Source organism: Anolis sagrei, chromosome 4, assembly GCF_037176765.1.
Source record: "Anolis sagrei isolate rAnoSag1 chromosome 4, rAnoSag1.mat, whole genome shotgun sequence".
Classification (NCBI taxonomy): Eukaryota; Metazoa; Chordata; class Lepidosauria; order Squamata; family Dactyloidae; genus Anolis; species Anolis sagrei.
In genome coordinates, this window is record NC_090024.1 from 181,116,153 (window position 1) to 181,133,461 (window position 17,309).

At 42.6% G+C, this 17,309-nt stretch overlaps 1 protein-coding gene across 1 annotated transcript in view; it reads left to right on the top strand.

Moving 5' to 3' along the window:
* Window positions 1–15,050, top strand: part of ERI3 (ERI1 exoribonuclease family member 3) — a 259,579-nt gene extending 244,529 nt beyond the window's left edge. Inside the window, exon 8 of the mRNA XM_060773363.2 lies at window positions 13,601–15,050. Coding sequence (XP_060629346.1) covers window positions 13,601–13,683 — 83 coding nt within the window. The 3' untranslated portion in view covers window positions 13,684–15,050. The remainder of the gene's footprint in view (window positions 1–13,600) is intronic.
* Window positions 15,051–17,309: the final 2,259 nt, after the last annotated feature.

A 17,309-nucleotide genomic window follows, 5' to 3' on the forward strand; every position in this document is an offset into this window, starting at 1 on the left:
CTAGGATGAAGTCAATATAAAACTAATTTTCTTTTCTTTGTGAAGAAATGAGGTGTGTAGCAGTAATGTAATTGCAGATAATGAGGTAAGTTATTCTTAATATTCTGTCCACTGGTTGTCAGCACTATTTGAGATACCTGCTGGCGGTCTCAGGGACCTCCCTTTTGTAGCCACATGGAGGAGAGAGAACACCCCCAATTTATTTTTAGTTTTGTGTTTTTTTGTTATATATCCAGATGGTATTCAAGATGTTTTCCAAGAATTCTTCCAGGTATACATGCCTCCATCCTCATTAAATCTTCCTTTAATTCTGACAGTGCTGTCTTCAGCTAAATTTGAATTGTGGAACTCAATTTCTTACTGTGTATCTGAACACACATATGCACATACAGAGATCAGCATACATACATATTATATCTAGTAAAGGTAAAGGTTTTCCCCTGATATTAAGTCTAGTTGTGTTTGACTCTGGAGGGTGGTGCTTAACTTCATTTCTAAGTCGAAGAGCCGGCGTTGTCCATAGATACCTCCAAGGTCATGTGGCCAGCATGACTACATGGAGCGCCATTACCTTCCCACCAAGGCGGTACCTATGGATGTATTCACATATGCATGTTTTCCAACTGCTAGGTTGGCAGTAGCTGAGCCTAATAGCGGGAGCTTGGCCCACTCTCCAGATTCGAACCACCAACCTTTCGGTCAGCAAGTTCAGCAACTCAGTAGTTTAACCTGTTGCGTCACCAGGAGGCCTATACTATATCTGGTTGGGTATAAATAAGTGGGTAACGTATGTCTCATCATGTGTCACTGGAATGCAAGCTCTCGTCACTTCTCATGATCCTAAACTAGACACGATGTGGCTTGCAGACCAATAATATCAAATTGTCCACTGAGGTCTAAAAATAATTTCAGTGGTCATTCTGGGTGGGGAAGGGAGTTTGGCATGCAACATTCCTGGACAACACCATGTGAATTAAAGTTTGTTCATTTGCTGCTGTGAAGGGTTTGCTTATAAATTAAGTTTTACCCCATTAAACCCCCCACATCTGTTTCTTTCCTGTTGATTCAGTTCCACTCCAGCCTCTTGGGTGTTAGGGAAAGCCTTTTCTGAAACTTTAAATTAAGCTGGCCCATGAAATGGATAAAGCTAACGTGAAGTGCTGGTAGCAGAGAGTGGTGCTCTCTGCTACCCTTTCCATGTATAATGCAAGGCATCTTAACGCTCTCCCAGCCATATTTCCATGACTCAATTGCACATCAGCTGCAGAGATGGGTCAGGATGATGGATTTCAGTCTGTTACTGGTTGTTAATAAACAGCCTTGTGGCAAAGATAGGAGCTACAGTAATGATGACAAGACAGAAAACATTTCCACTTACAGTTGTACCTGCAGAGTTGAGAAATGTTGTGGTAATGGCCCAGAGAGAGTGTCAGCACACAGGTTATTTGGACAGACCTTTTGGTTGGTAACAAAGGCAAATAAAAGGAAGTTGGAAACAAGGCAGCCAGTCCAATGGCTGTCCTCCCCCACACTACCGGTGCTGAGAGCTGTTATACAAAGAGAGCAGCGATATTATTCATTAACAGGAATCTGCCATTCCAGCAGTGACAAATGGCCTCTCTCTGCCTCTGCATCAGCTCCTGTACAGACCATAAAGCATGGGGACAGCTTAAATATGGACCTGCTCAGCACAGGCCACTGGGTGATCTGTCTTGGTGGCTATAATGCAGGTGCAGCCAGCTTCACTCCAAATGAGCACATTTCCCAAGGCCAGGCACATACCCTAGTTAGTTCCACCACCTGGCTGGGATTTTAGGACTGACTGTTTTCAGCCAGTGTGCTTGTTCTTTTACCATTCTAGCATGTTATTTCATAAGCTGGGGACGCAATTTAAACTCTTATTAACACAAGAGCAAAACAGGACTGGCATTAGAGTTTTAACCTGGCAAGGTTAAAACTCTGCTTCCGTCTTAGCTCTCAGCTCCATAGCAAGTTGCTGGTGAGATGAGGGCAGGTGGGTAACATATTGTACAAATAGCATCAACATGTTCTGAATCTACACTTTAAAAGCAAGCCCTCAGTGGAAAGGCCTCTGTGGAAAGCTCCTTTGCCCTACGCAATAGGGTTGGCAAAAAATCAACAATCTACTTTCTTGGGTGCGAAATACAGAGGTACTGACTCCAGAGAATTTGAATTTGAAAAGTCTTTATAGAAAGACATCAGGGAATTGGAAGAAGTTAATTTAATGGAGATCAGGCAGGGGGTAAGAGCCCAGGCTCTTGGAAATCTTGCAAGTGTCTCTTTTTCTCTCGGGTATTCTCTGAAGGAATTCTGGAACCCAGTATAATCCATCTGTACAAGAACCTTAATCCTTCTTTTTGGACTACCACCTGTGCTGTCACAGTTTTGTGAACGTATTTTTTGCTGGGGGGGGGGGGGATCTAGGACCCATTGAGTTCTGAAAGGGAGCATTGCCTAAAACAAATGGCCCACTTGGAGAGACAAGGCCACTCTCTAGGCAGAGTAACCCTGGGTTGACCCCATCCATACACACCTTTAAATCAATTGCATCTTATTATTACAATATCAATATACAATATTCCAACAATAACAACATTGATTTTCCAGCCAGGGGCTGCACCTCAGCCTGGTTTAAAGAGGAGCGAGTAAATAGCAGCCCTCATTAAAAATCTATAGATTGCCCCCTCCCACCAGCCTCCTTCCCCTCCCAAAAAGAGAAAAAGCAGTTTATATTCATTAGAGCTATTGAATATAAAGTAATATGTTTGTGTTGGACATTGGGGTAATGTGATAATCTGTCCGCATATCAGAGAGAAATCCACTTAGCAGCGCTGTCAGCTTGACAAGAAAAATGGGCCCATAAAGCTGGCGCATACATCGGAGAGAAAGAGCAAAGCATGTCTGTGTTGTGTGTTTGGGGGAAGATTTTAGAAAGAGTGGAATTTTGAGTTCTGATCTGCACATGGTATAATTCCGCAGGGTCAGAACAGGACAAGACATATTGGAGGGGAATCAGGGTTTTTGAATACAGTTGCTACATGGCCCAAGTTTATGTCTTTGTGGACTTGTGATTAGGGGTAGATTCTTGCAGAAATTCAATGGAGATGGTTGTGATACCAGGCAAACTCTGCCATACAGCAGTGGTGGGCACAGCACATCCTTAACCGGATGCAGCCCCTCTCCCAGCAGTTACTCAAAGTCCTAACCCAACCCATCCCGTTTGGGCACTTTTTGCCTGAACACTACATGGAGAACTGCCCAAATATGCAAAAATACTCCCCACCCACAATTAGGTTTTCTAGGAACTCTGAGAATTCTCACATACTTCTATTATTGTTGAAGTTGTTCTCAAAATGACAATAGAAAATGTCACACTCACCATTTTGGGAAGGACTGGGGTGAAGGGAAAGGTATTCAGCAAGGTTGTCAGGGTGTATGGCCAATGGTAGGGTTGAACAAGTGGGATTGGCCAGTTCATGAACCCCACCTTAAAGAATCAGGTTTGCCCATCATTATACTCCCTGGGGAACAAATGCCAGTATGAAAGCAAATGGAGCTTTCGATGTCAGCAGTTCCAATATTGGATACCTCAGAAATGTCTGCTGCACTTCACAAAAGGATAAGAGGTCACATGGGAGTTAACCCTGGTGTTTTATTACTTTCTGCTTGTCCTGCTATATTAGGAGAGTTTGACCTTATATAAATAATTCCATTGGTGCTGGGTGACTCTCCCAGGATAACAGGCCTTGGGGTGGAGGATGACGATGAAAATAGCCCCAGTACAATTCAGTTGTAGAGTGGTGAAGAGTGTGGTTCTGTTCTTTCCTTCTGTTATTTACAGGAAGTAATTATATGTATTGTGATGTGTTGAAATGAAATCAACAATTAAAGAGATGAGCCATGAACAGAGAAGATAAAACCATTCTAGTCGAGAATGATACTATACTCACTGCAAGACTAAGCTGAATACTAGGATATACTAGGAATTGCAAGGTTAGTCAAAAGTGTAGGACTATTGGTTGAGATCCAGATGTTGTTGAGACCTAGAGCTTTGCCCAGTCCTCATATTTTCTAATTATTTCACAACAATGTGCTTCAGCAGCTGGGGAATCAAATTTTATCTGGTGTTTGAAGAACCAATCTGAAAACAAAACCACCTTTGAAATATGCCCATTTTGAAATGTGTCAAGAATTGGAAAAGCTCCCAATGCCGTGTGGAATGTTCTCTCTTTCTGAATTGCCATCTTTGTAGCAGAAGATCCCCTTTCAAAGTAACAATGAGGAGATTTAGGAGATTTCATATGGCTAATAATTCCCCAAACAACTATCTGATTGTGTTGTTTTAAAAGCCGCTTAGTATTTTGCTTTGGAGTTTATGAAAATCTCCCGTACTAATATCCCGGGAGCCAGCCTATAATTGTGTTATTAAATCAATCGGAGCGGATTACATTGTAAAATCAATAAGCGGCTGTAATTGCATATTAGAAAGTTGTTCGGCTGTTGTTGATTTTTTTGTACACGGGTAATTGTAATAAGCGTGTTTACCTTCATGCCGATTTGAAGTCAGCCTAGCTAAATGACTTGTGGCAAGCAAGGTTTGCCGTGGTTGGTTAACGCACATTTGCAGGCACCACCTGTACCAAGAGGATGGAATGCATTCAGCCCCATGTCAGTTTCAAAGTAGGAGGGAGGTGGAGGCTGACTGTTTGATTTACTTGAAACTTTTGGAGCCAGGAAGTACAAGGAACTTAGGCCCAACAAACTATCCTCTGAAATAATGGCTCATTGTCATTTCCTCTCTGTGTGCCCAGTCTACTACACCTAGTTGCCCAAACCATGTATCAGTTAGGCATTAAATAAAGCTTTGACTGCTGCTAATAGAAGTTTTGTTAAAAGACCGAGATGCTACCTGGAAGTCAGGAGGAGAGGCAGTATGGATAGAAGGGGAGAAAGTGAGAAAAATAAGAAATGGGGAGGAGAAAAGGAAGACAGTAAAAAAGGCCATTGGAAGGGAGGAAGAACTGTGGCCTCACCTACTTTGGATCTTGAAGAACGCTTTCTCTTTCTTTTTCTTTCTCTCTCACACACACCAGAGTCCACGTTCATGAAAACAGTTGTATTGGGTCAGACCAAAATTGATATTGCTCAGTATCTTAAAAATGGCAAAGATATAGAGCTGTTTGATGCATGTTTGCTCTGCAATAGCTCATCTCTTCAGAATCTGACACCTTTCACCAAACATGTGACTTGACAACAAAAAATTAAATACAAGGATATGTAGCCAGTATGAAACCTTGGACTATAATATTTAATCTGTGTGGCAATTTCAAATATATAATTCATCATTTGACGAAACAGCTTGTCAAGCAGAGAATCTGATGTGTGAATATTTGTCTATTCTTGATCTTTTAGAGTAGGGTTAGAAAACCCATACCCTTCTAGATGTTTTTGGATTCCAATTCCTTCCAGTCCTGGCAGTCTGATAAAATATGATGGCTTATAGGAAAGGATTTGTAGCTTGACAATATCTGGAAAGCCATTGGTTGCTCAACCATATTTTAGAGAAAATGCATAATAGAACTTCACTCACTATAGAGTATTCTCAATTGTTCATTTCTAATTACTGGGGAATTACTGTTAGGATCATTTTATTGACTTATTTGTCTAAGCATACATGGTATCACTGCTACTAGTATTGGTATACTGAGTATAACTAATCTGTATGATACATTCTGATTAACATAGGTTGCCACATATTACTGAAATAGTAATAGTTACCAGAATTTGTGAAGTAGGTTGGAACTACTATCACCATATTCCAGATGAAGATTTTGGGTTGATAGAACTCTAAGGCAGGGATGAGGGAACTTGTAGCCTTGCTGTACTCATAGCTTCTCTCAGATATAGCTAAAATAGATAGTGGTGGTGATGATAAAACTGGGAGAGAGAGCTGCCTGAGCTCTGCGAGTGCAGCATTCTTCCGAATGAAGCATAGAGTGTTTGAGGAGAACATCCGTAGGGATACCAAGGTGCTTGTTTATAAAGCTATTGTCCTCCCAACCCTGCTATATGCTTGCAAAAAGTGGACTATCTACAGACATCACATACAATTCCTAGAACGATTCCATCAGTGTTGCCTCCAAAAAATCCTGCAAATTTCTTGAGAAGACAGGTGGACAAACGTCAGCGTGCTGGAAGAAACAAAGACCACCAGCATTGAAGCATCAACTTCGCTGGACGGGACACGTTGTCCGAATGCCTGATCACCGTCTCCCAAAGCAGCTACTCAACTCTGAACTCAAGAACGGGAAACGGAATGTTGACAGACAGGAAAAGAGATTCAAAGAGGGGCTCAAAGCCAACCTTAAAAACTGTGGCATAGACATTGAGAACTGGGAAGCCCTGGCCCTTGAGCGCTCTAGCTAGAGGTCAGCTGTGATCATCAGTGCTGTAGAATTTGAAGAGTCATGAATTGAGGGCAAAAGAGAGAAATGTGCCAAGAGGAAGGTGTTTCAAGCCAACTCCGACCGGGACCACCTTCCACCTGGAAACCGATGTCCTCACTGCAGGAGAACATGCAGGTCAAGAATAGGGCTCCACAGCCACCTACATATCCACTGCCAAGACACATCACTTGGAGGATCATCCTCCTCGGACTACGAGGGATCGCCTAAGTATGTAAGTAAGTAATAAACTGGGGCATAAGAATTTCTAGAAGACTGCATTTCTCACTCCTGTGTTAAATCTTCTATCTCGTTGGCATCTTGAACAGTGAAAGTGGGACAAATTAGTTCAAAGCCTACAATTAGTCACCATATGACATCCCCTCTGAAGAGTGGGACAGAGACCTTCTGATATACCGATGAAGCAATATTTTCAGACAATAATCCTTAGTATAAATTTAACAAAATAGTAAAAGACAAAATAATATAAGTTGCAGAAACTGAGACCTACAGATTATTTTCATGATCAGGGTGAAATATGAGTATATGTATTGTCTGGAGCCATTAAAGTAATGAGTGCAGATCAGTTTGGGCTAACTACAGAAAATATGCAGTGAAAATCAGCAGGAGAATAAGATCCTACGGGATCCTGAGAAATCACCATCAGTAAGCGTTAGTTGAATGGGATAGAGCAGGGTAGTACGTCTTTGTGGAAGTTTTCCAGTTGGTCCTAGAAGAGGGTGCTTCCTTCTCCTCCTGACTGGAAGCAGGAGTCTCATCTTCCAGCTTTCCTCTATGAGGAGTGATAGTCATTGAACATGATCACGAGAATTTTTTTTGAGAACCCTTCCAAGCAAGAAGTTCAAAAATTGTCATAAGCACAATGTTTTTTTCTTCTTCAGATTTTCATAGTCATTGAATTTTGGGCAAAGCAGAGAGAGCATTAATTCAAGTTGTACCCTGGGCAAAAATGCCCTCTTTCTTCCTTGTTGAGCCAATGACCCAACTTCCTACATCTTCTCACAGGAAGATGATATGTCAAATTTCTGTTTTGCACATGTTCTGGTTATGCATGTGGTTTGAGGCTTGAGACTAATGCGGATTGCTTTTTGTACTCCTCCCTAGTTTACTTGTGATGCATCTCCAGTGTTTAGCCAGAGTAAATGTGACGCTTGCAATGAGGATGGTGCCTTTCCATGACACTTCATTTGTGATCTGGTTAGTTTTCTTGAAACATATCTGCAGACTGTATATTCATCTTGTACCTTGCTGTGGCATTTCAATTTCTAGTTGCTCTCAATCCAGTTCCTCTGCCAAGGCAGAGGCAAACACAAGCCAAACTCAGGAGGACTTGAGTGCCATTTGTACCCCTGCTTCCCCACAGGAGTGTTACCAGTGTTCAATGGGTTAATCGGTGTGAAGGTATCTGGGGTTACTCTATGTATCAATTTACACCCTCCCCAAATAGTGAAACACCTGCACTTGGAGGCAAAGTGAGCTTGGGCAGCAGCAGCTTCCTGCTCCATTCGGCCTCTGGCATTCATTCCTCAGTCGGTGTGCCTGTCTCCTAGACAGTGAAATATGGCCACAATTAGCCCGGATACAGTTCAATTATGATAAACAGCGCTTGCACCCTTTAAGCCGTGATTAAAAGGCCTCCCCCCTTTGATAGAGAGACCTAATTTCACATTATTATCGCTGCCGCTTGATTATAAAGCACTCCCTGGATTTACAGTTAAGAGATGGATGTGGAAGCGCTGCTTTATCATTTACACATCAGTAATGATGCAGCTGTCCCTCTGCCACAACATCCATTTACTAGTGAAGGGGTGCGTGTGTTCGGCTCCTCTCCCCTGCCAGAGTGGCAGCGCCACCCCATGTCATCCAGGGCCCGCCTGCCACATGCAAGTGGGCAAAGTCACCCTTACGGTAACAGCGTGATGAATGGGCGCACACTAATGAAATGGAGACATCAAGGCGTGGGGCGAGGAAGAAAGAGTGCTGATGGGAGGCAGCGGAGCTGTCCCGAGTCGGAGGGGAGCGGGAAGAAGGATCGCCTCACCACCGTGTGCTGTCAAGGGAGAAATTACACATTTACTCTTGCTTTTTCTTAAGGAGACGGCCACCATAGATCAAAACATGGATTTACAAGCCAATTTTCAACATGAAATATAGACACCAGGAATCAATTTAAGCTTTGCTTCTATTTTAGCAAACTCTGCTTGCGTTTAGTCGCAGGTAAATAACATGAGCCAGCCCAACCCCAGCTTCCCTCTGAGGTGGGAAGGGAATGGCATATCATCTGTCTGTTCAGAGACAGAGAAAAGGCTCTGTCTTCGTTTTTTGCCCTAACTGTATTTTATGGGATCTACTGGGGTCTGTATCAAGAGTCCTCACAAAAAGTTTTTCAAGTTTCCGAAATAGCAAAGTTTATTTTTGTCTGTGTGCTGTTACAGAGAAACCCTGAAATCCTATTTGAAAGTAAGTTTCTAGTTCTCATAGGTGTATTTTGCAAGTAAAAGAAATGAGAGCAATTTTTGCTAATGTCAGGAAGCTGGAATTGCCAATGCACTTAATTTTATACTTAAAATATTCAGAGTTGAAGGAATGTCATTCTCTTTCCCACATAGCTCTATTTTAACAAACCCTTGTCGGTTTTGCCTAAACATTACATGTTCTTTCAAATTTTCATTTGTGTAAATTAGTTAAACTAAGTATAAATTGTTAAATTGTAAATTGTTCTGAGTGCAGAATGAAAATTACTTTGAAGAATAATACTCATCGTTCCACTCCTAAGAGAGATTCTTACCCCCTATTGGGGTCACTCTGATGGTAGCTGTTAAGATTAGTGCTGTTGAAAGAGCATCTTTATCTGGTAGTATCTACCCCAAGCTGTATGGTGACTGGAGGTTTTTTTTCAGAGCATCTTGAGATTAATTCCAGGATCAAACATCATCTCACCTGCCAGTTATATGAAATTGTAACTACCTTCTCACGATGAAGAAGCACTGGTTGTTATAACTGAATTGGAGCAACAATAAGTCTAGTGCAAAGAGTGGAGTCCACCCAAAACTCATATTAGCCATAACAGGATCCATAGCACTTAAGATTTAGTAATAGGGTGGCTAACTAGAGTGTGGACTATGGGAGGCTTCAACACAAACCTACTTGCAAGTTTTTTGTGACAGAAAAAGTGATGACTGTCCCTATCTGGCATTCTGAGATATAGCTGGTGGGGACAAGGATCTAAGGCACCCACATTGTGAGGTACTTCAAGCCATAAGGCTATTTCACTACTCACCTTCAGAAACTGCTAAATGTCGTTACAAAAAAAGAAAAATAACTTTTGGGCCAAATTAGCTTTAACTGGTGTTCCTGTACCCCTTTACTAAAACTGTTCATCATCATCATCATATTAGTTGTTTTCAAATGAGGTATTGTGAATTAATGTGAGGATCTCTGACAGAAATGTGGGACATACAATTAAAAACACATTCAAGATAATCTAGTTCTAAAACCAGCATTGTTTTGTGGTTGGAGGACTGGATTAAGACTCTAGGATAGGGGTCCTCAAACTTTTTAAACAGAGGGCCAGGTCACAGTCCCTCAAACTATTGGAGGGCTGGATTATAATTTGAAAAAAAATGGACGAATTCCTATGCACACTGCACATATCTTATTTGTAATGCAAATAACACTTAAAAACAATGCAATAATTCAAATGAAGAACAATTTTAACAAATATAAACTTATTAGATTTTCAATGGGAAGTGTGGGCCTGCTTTTGGCTGATGAGATAGGATTGTTGTTGTTTTGTGCTTTCAAGTCATTTCAGACTTAGGTCGACCCTGAGCGAGGGCCAGGTAAATGACTTTGGAGGGCCGCATCTGGCCATCGGGCCTTAGTTTGAGGACCCCTGCTCTGGGACCAGGGTTCAAATTCATATCCACTCCTAGGAACCCAAACCACATTTGCTTTCTTTCTTGGAGGAATGCAATGCCAAATTTCCTCTGAAGACATCTTGCCAAGAAAATTCAGCCACAAGGTCTCCGGAAGCAGCCACTGAATTGAAAGGACACAGTCATTATTACCTAGTCCTGCTTGTCAATGCCATTGAGCAGTTGCTGAGCACCTGCCAACTCCTTACCATTGCCCCATCATCCTGCCCCAGTTGTTTTACTTCTGTTCCTTCCTTGGTCCCAAAGGCTCACACAACTGCTTTTTCCCACCCTCTGAAAGCTGATTTTTATAGTACAAGGTTGGAGAATAGTGGCAGCTACATGAACTGACTGCCACAATGGAAAGACTCACTCAAGTCGAGATTTTTGAAATAAGACATTTTGTTAGTAGAGTTTCACCTGCCATTTTCAGCAACTTGTACAACTCCCTAGTCAAAAAGAGAGAAAAAGAAGCACCCATCTGTTATTAGACAACTCCACTTTCACTGATGAGATACTACTGTTTATTTATTTATTTATTTATTGTATCAGGAGTGAACCAAGAGTACAGTTGTAATGTATTTTAAAAACACAAAGTTTACAAAAAAAATGGCATTATATTAAATGTCCTTCGACCAGTAGCTGGCCACTTGGAATGCCCCTGGTGTTGTTATAAGAAGGTGCGTGTGGCAAGGCTCAGGTTGCATTGTAGTAGGTGGTCTGTGGTTTGCTCTTCTCCACACCCGCATATCGTGGACTCCACTTGGAGTCCCATTTAAGGTCGGTTCTGCATCTCGTGGTGCCAGAGCGCAGTCTGTTCAGCACCTTCCAAGTCACCCAGTCTTCTGTGTGCCCAGGAGGGAGTCTTGCACTTGGTATCAACTATTGGTTGAGGTTCTGGGTTTTAGCCTGCCACTTTTGGACTCTCGTTGCTGAAGTGTTCCTGTGAGTATCTCTATACATCTTGGAAACTATTTCTTGATAAGGCATTGGCATGTTGGCTGATATACGGGGATGGGCCAGAGATGTCACTGCCTTGGTCCTTTCATCATTGGCTGCTACTTCCTAGCAAATGTCAGGTGGTGCAATACTGGCTAAACAGTGTGATTTCTCCAGTGATGTAGAGTGCAGACATCCTGTGATAATGCAGCATGTCTCATTAAGAGCCACATCCACTGTTTTAATGTGGTGAGATGTGTTCCACACTAAGCATGCGTGCTCAGCAGCTGAGTAGCAAAGTGCAAGGGCAGATGTCTTCCATGTATCAGGTTGTGATCCCCAGGTTGTGCCAGTCAGCTTTCGTATGATATTCTTTCTAGTGCTTACTTTTTGCTTGATATTCAAGCAGTGCTTCTTGTAGGTCAGAGAATGGTTCAAGGTAATTCCCAGGCATTTGGGTGTGCTGCAGTGCTCCAGCGGGATTCCTTCCCAGGTAATCCTCAGAGATCGTAATGCTTGTCTGTTCTTAAGATGAAAAGTCTGAGTTTTAGATGGATTAGGAATCAGCTGGTTTTCCCTGTAATAGGCAGTAAGAGCACCTAAAGCTTTGGAGAGCTTCTGTTCAACCATCAAAGCTCCCTGCTTGAGCGGTGATGGCACAATCGTCAGCATAGATGAAGTTCTCTGTCCCTTCTGGCTGATGAAGCATGATGAAGCATGCATGCTCCCCTGAGGGAGGCCGTTCTTCTATTTTCGCCATTTGCTTCTCTGGCCCTGGAATTAAACAAAAAAGCTCCTGTTTTGTAGCAGATTTCCTACGAGGCACCTTGCTTTTGGATACTACTGTTAAAGCTGGATGTATTACAAACTAAGCCTCTAAAGTCTTACCACTACTTTTACAGAAAGTCCTACAATACAGTATTTTCGAATATCTTAAGAAGGGTGAGGGATGTATGTAGCATAACTTGGTGGCCTCAAATGTTCCTCTTTGTAACATCATCAGCTATTAATGAAGCTATGAATGACAGGATAGTTAATGTAGAGATGTCTGTCTAGTTGTTTTGGTGATTTATGTAAAGGCTGAGAAGCAACATTGATTCTTTTGCTGAAACATATTTACTCCAACACCCCAGGCAATCTTAGAGCAGAGTAAATACAGCTATAGCAATAATGTATTTTGTAGCTATAAAGTTAGACTCGGACCAAGACTTGATACATTTTTAGCATGGTACAAATATATGCCAGCATACGTACAACAGATCTCACAGCCTTCAAAGTTTTGAGGTCATCCACTTGCAAGACCAATGCAAATAGGAGCATACAGAAGCATGCGTGTTCACATCATCACTATTTAAGAATATGGCCATCTAATAATGTAATAATATGAGGTGTGTTCATCTGCACCTTTTTATATCCATGTGAGGCCTCAGAAGCAAATCCCATGCAAATACAGCGGGCCCATTATATGCCTTCATCAGTGATGGTGCAGCAGTAGGAATAGAAAGACCAATGACTGCAGTGATGAGGAGATGGCAACAAGTGCCATCTTTGTCAGAAGATTAAAAAAAAAGGTCCTCTTCGATGCACAGTGCTCTTTCCCACTCATTATACTAAATTATATATTTAGAAGTGTTCAGCGTATGGGCAAGATAGGAAATGAGGCATTTCTTCTGATATTTGGACCCCAAAGTATTTAAGTCTTTAAAGTCTAAGCACAGACCAAATAGGGAAGCAAGTGTAATTCTTTTAAGCATGGGTGTGACATGACTCCATCCAGGACAGGGAAGGGCAAAGTGTGGCCCTCTAAGATATTTGATTACAGTTTCCATCAGTCCTAAGGACACAGAAGTGAATAGAAAACCAAACGTAATTGGGGCAGATCCATAGTAACAATTTCGTCAACTCAGATTTCAGTTATATATTATTATTGGTTTATGTCTGGTTATAATTGTTCAGGCATTGGTTGCTGAACTCTTTGGTAATGGCTCAGAGTGCAGAGCAACTGATGCATTTTTGTTCTGCATTTGTTGGTGGAGCACCAACCTTGACCTATCTAGGAGTAGCATGAATGAGAGAGAGAGAGAGAGAGAGAGAGATGCATAGTCTAGATGGTTATGAGGTCTCAGGAGTCATAACTGGATTATTACATGGATACAGGTGTGTGTGCGTGTGTGTGTTTTTTTTCTCCGACAAATTTCTTAGCTGAAAATATAATCCAATGCATTTCTTCTCGTATCTTTTTCTTTCTCTACCTAACAGATGACTGCAAGAACATTGCCAACATCATGAAGACATTGGCCCACAGAGGGTTCATCTTCAAGCAGACCTCCAAGCCCTTTTGATCTCCGGGGCCGGCCGGACAGGGCTGCATGCGGCCGGCTCCTGCTACACGGGCGTGATGGGCTGGAGCTTTCAACGACAGAAAGAGGACAGAGGAACGAGTAACCCCATGACTCCGTCAGTTTTGCTGTTCTGCCAGTAGAGGCTGTATATATGGAACTGGAATCTCTGTGTAGGCCTGACGTGACTCCCTCTCTGGGGCCGGCTGCCTGCCCAGCCTGGCCCAGCCTGCAGCCCCCTAGGGTGCTTGCTCCACATGGTTAGAGACGTAGATTGTTTTCCCTTTTGTTGGCTTCTGATTTCCATTTGCGTCTTTCTCTCTTTCTCTCTCTCAAGCTTTCTGCTCACAATTGCGCCTGTAGCAAGACCGTGGCGCCATGTTCGGGCTCTTGCCCTTATTATTTTGAGTACAATATCTCAACAGCTGCAGTCAAGCCCCCCTTTCCCTGTGTGAATCTGTTTTTGTGTCTCCTGCGTGTCAGCTAAATATTGACTGAGCAGCATTTGGACCGGCCCTGCCCCTTCCTTCGGCCTCTCTCCGATTGCCCAATCTGTTTTAAATAAACACTAATCCTCTGATTCCTCCTATATGTGACTAAGAAAGCTTGGCTCTTTCTGTTCAAGGTAAAGTGCCTGTATTCCCCGCCCACCAAAAGCCACCCGTCTCCTTGGGCCTTCGTTCAGCAGGGGCTATCAGAGGGTGAAGCATCCTGGTTGATGCTCGTGACCATGTCCGGCACCTCTTGCAGTGGTCCCCTGCTCATGCCTCCTCAGAGCCTGGGTGGCCTTACTGTGCATCCATCTGTGCATGCCCCCCTCCTCCCCATGTAGCATGCAGTCCATTGCGGGCAGTGGACATGACTGCTAGCCCAGCAGGGGGGTTGTGTTCCCAATCTCTATACACTTCCAGAACCTGCAGATTGACTGATAGCTCTGCTTCTTCGCCATTACTAAAACTGACCACCTCGCTCTTCCACAATGGCTGCAACCAGTCTGTTGCTTGAAAGATGTGGCCCATTCTTCCCATCTGATTCCCACTGCTCTGGAACAGCACAGGAGGAAGGAGAATAAAGAATGGTGCTCCCTCCTCATTTTGCTGGTTCCCAGAAACCTTCTGCCCTGCTCTTAGCCTTTGCTGAATGGATACCCAGGTAGATAGGCTCCTGCTGCCACCTTCCTGGGAGCCACACCAAGAAGGCTCTGCCCTTGCAGCAGTCAGGCTGTGAGGTGATACAGGCACTGGGCCTTCCCAGTAAATAATGCATGGTGTGTGGATGTTCCAGCTGAACCCAACCTGACCTCCTCATCGGCTCGTTACTCCCATCCTTGCTGTAAATGTGCCACATGAATAAAGTTTGGGGGAAAGGAACTTGACTCATTATATGCTCCAAGGGAATGGGATGGTCTTTCCAGGAATCTCTTACAAGGTGCATTGCTCTCTGCTTTTTCCAAAATCTGCTCATATGATCACAAACTTAGGCAGCTTCTGCACAGATTTGAAAATAGCTCACCCCTTTTAAGGGCAATTGTTACTTTTAAATGGTTGTAAGGAATCATCCAATCATTTCTTGCTGTAGCTTAGAAACACTGTGTTAGCTGAAGATCCCTTCCCAGTTTCTTACTCTTTTCTTGGCAAAGGTTCTGAGAAAAGCTAATTCTGGTCCTCTAATATTTATGTCTGGTCTTACTCCAGGTGTCTTGTCCTCTGTGTCATGTTCACTTTGGGCAGAGCCACAAAGTCTTCAGTAAAGTGAATTGCTGTAGACAGTAGAAGTGGACGGGGTAGGTAATATCTTGTTTAACAGGTGCAACTAATTTTTTGTAGTATGCTCTGTTCAAAATTGAAGAGCATGAGATTGCCAAATATGCCAAATTTTCCTCCCCTATGCATTCACACACAGAAAATCCATAGGCCGTGCAGTTCACAGCTGTACTGGTGAACACATAGTAAATGTGCACCTTCATTAAAATAGAGAGAACGCAGGTTAAATAGGACAACATATGCATGCAAATAAGTTCTCATCAGCATTTATAGGTAGAGTGGCTGATCCTTTCTTTTATATTCCATATGAAAATATATCATGCATTGCAGAGCTAAGCCTGGAACTACATGTTTAAAAAATCATCATCCATTTCAAAGTCATAAAACAAACTTAAAGGCCAATGATTAATTACCAAATGTTTGTTTAGTGCTACATGACCTAAGATGGCTTATGCATCAGTGTGAACCAACTTAGAGGATTTACAGAATAATGACAAACAGAAGAAATAGAAGCACCTTAGAAAACATCCTGAGCTGACTACTTAGTGGCCTGAGATAAAAATCAAAGTGACTCACTACCTGTACCATTGTTGCACACTGTTTTTCTCTGCCTCATTGGAGAAGGACAAAATTTTTGTCCCACCCCATTTAAAACCCTCTCCTTTATGGTACATCAATGGGAATAGGGTCCCTTTCACTCTACACTGAAGTTCAGACAATGGGTAGGGACAACTAAAAAATAAGCAGCATGTCTATTCAAGCCAGGCAGCAGACTCAGCAAAGTTTGTGTTCACCAACCACTCATTCTTTCTTCTGAGTTTCATCCTCCAAGGCACTGGAGAATATAACTGAGTCTCTCCCACCTCAGGTTAGGGACTTGGGATCAAAGGTCACAGGGATTTTAATGGCTCCCTCTGTGTAATCACCTGATCAGTTTTATTGATTCTGTGTCGATGGAGTCGTCTAATTAGTTTTCTATGAAAACGAAGAACTTGGCCTTTGACCTTTCTTTCTGCTAGCACAAATGTAAATCAAAGGGCGTTGTCATGCACTATCGATTCTAAGTTGCACTTGAAATGGGAAGTGGAAGGTAGCGCATGTGTTAGGCCTGACAGCTGCAGGCCAGGAGTGTCATAGCCCTCTTCCGAAAGGTAGAGGGGGAAAGATGATTGAGGAAGAAGGGGAGAGGGGGGTTTCTGTTAATTTGTAACAAGGTACATTCTAGAGCTGGAAAGGGAGCAGGCTGGAATCATTCCCAATTGAGAATCCTAAGGCTTACCGCATCCATTGGCCTAAGCCCGTGATGGTGAACCTATGACACGCGTGTCAGCACTGACACGCATGGCTATTTTTGATGACACGTGGCCACATGCGGCTGCATACAGCGAAGTACACCTTATAATAGCTAATCTAATTCCATCCTTAAATTTGTAAAAGGCTCTATAAATTTAATATCTGCACATTTGAGCATTGTTCACTCCATAACTCAGCATGGAATATACATTTTTCTTATTTAAACTATAAATATTGCAAAATTGTGGGGGTTTTTTCCTCGAAGTTGACACCCCGCCCAAGTTATGCTCAGGTTTTTTGGCAAATTTTGACACACCAAGCTCAAAAGGTTGCCTATCACTGGGCTAAGCATTGCTTTATGCTGCTGAGTTGGGCTACTCACACACTTAAGGACTGCTACCTTTCTGGAGAACACATACTATCAAATGCCTGTGGACTTGGACACAATCAGAGCTTCGTGCTAAGATTTGACTTAGGATGATGTTATCCCCACTGGAAACACCATTATACCAAATACCTGGAATTCTGCAATCTGTATGTATAATGCAAATATTGATGTATTTGCCCATTTCA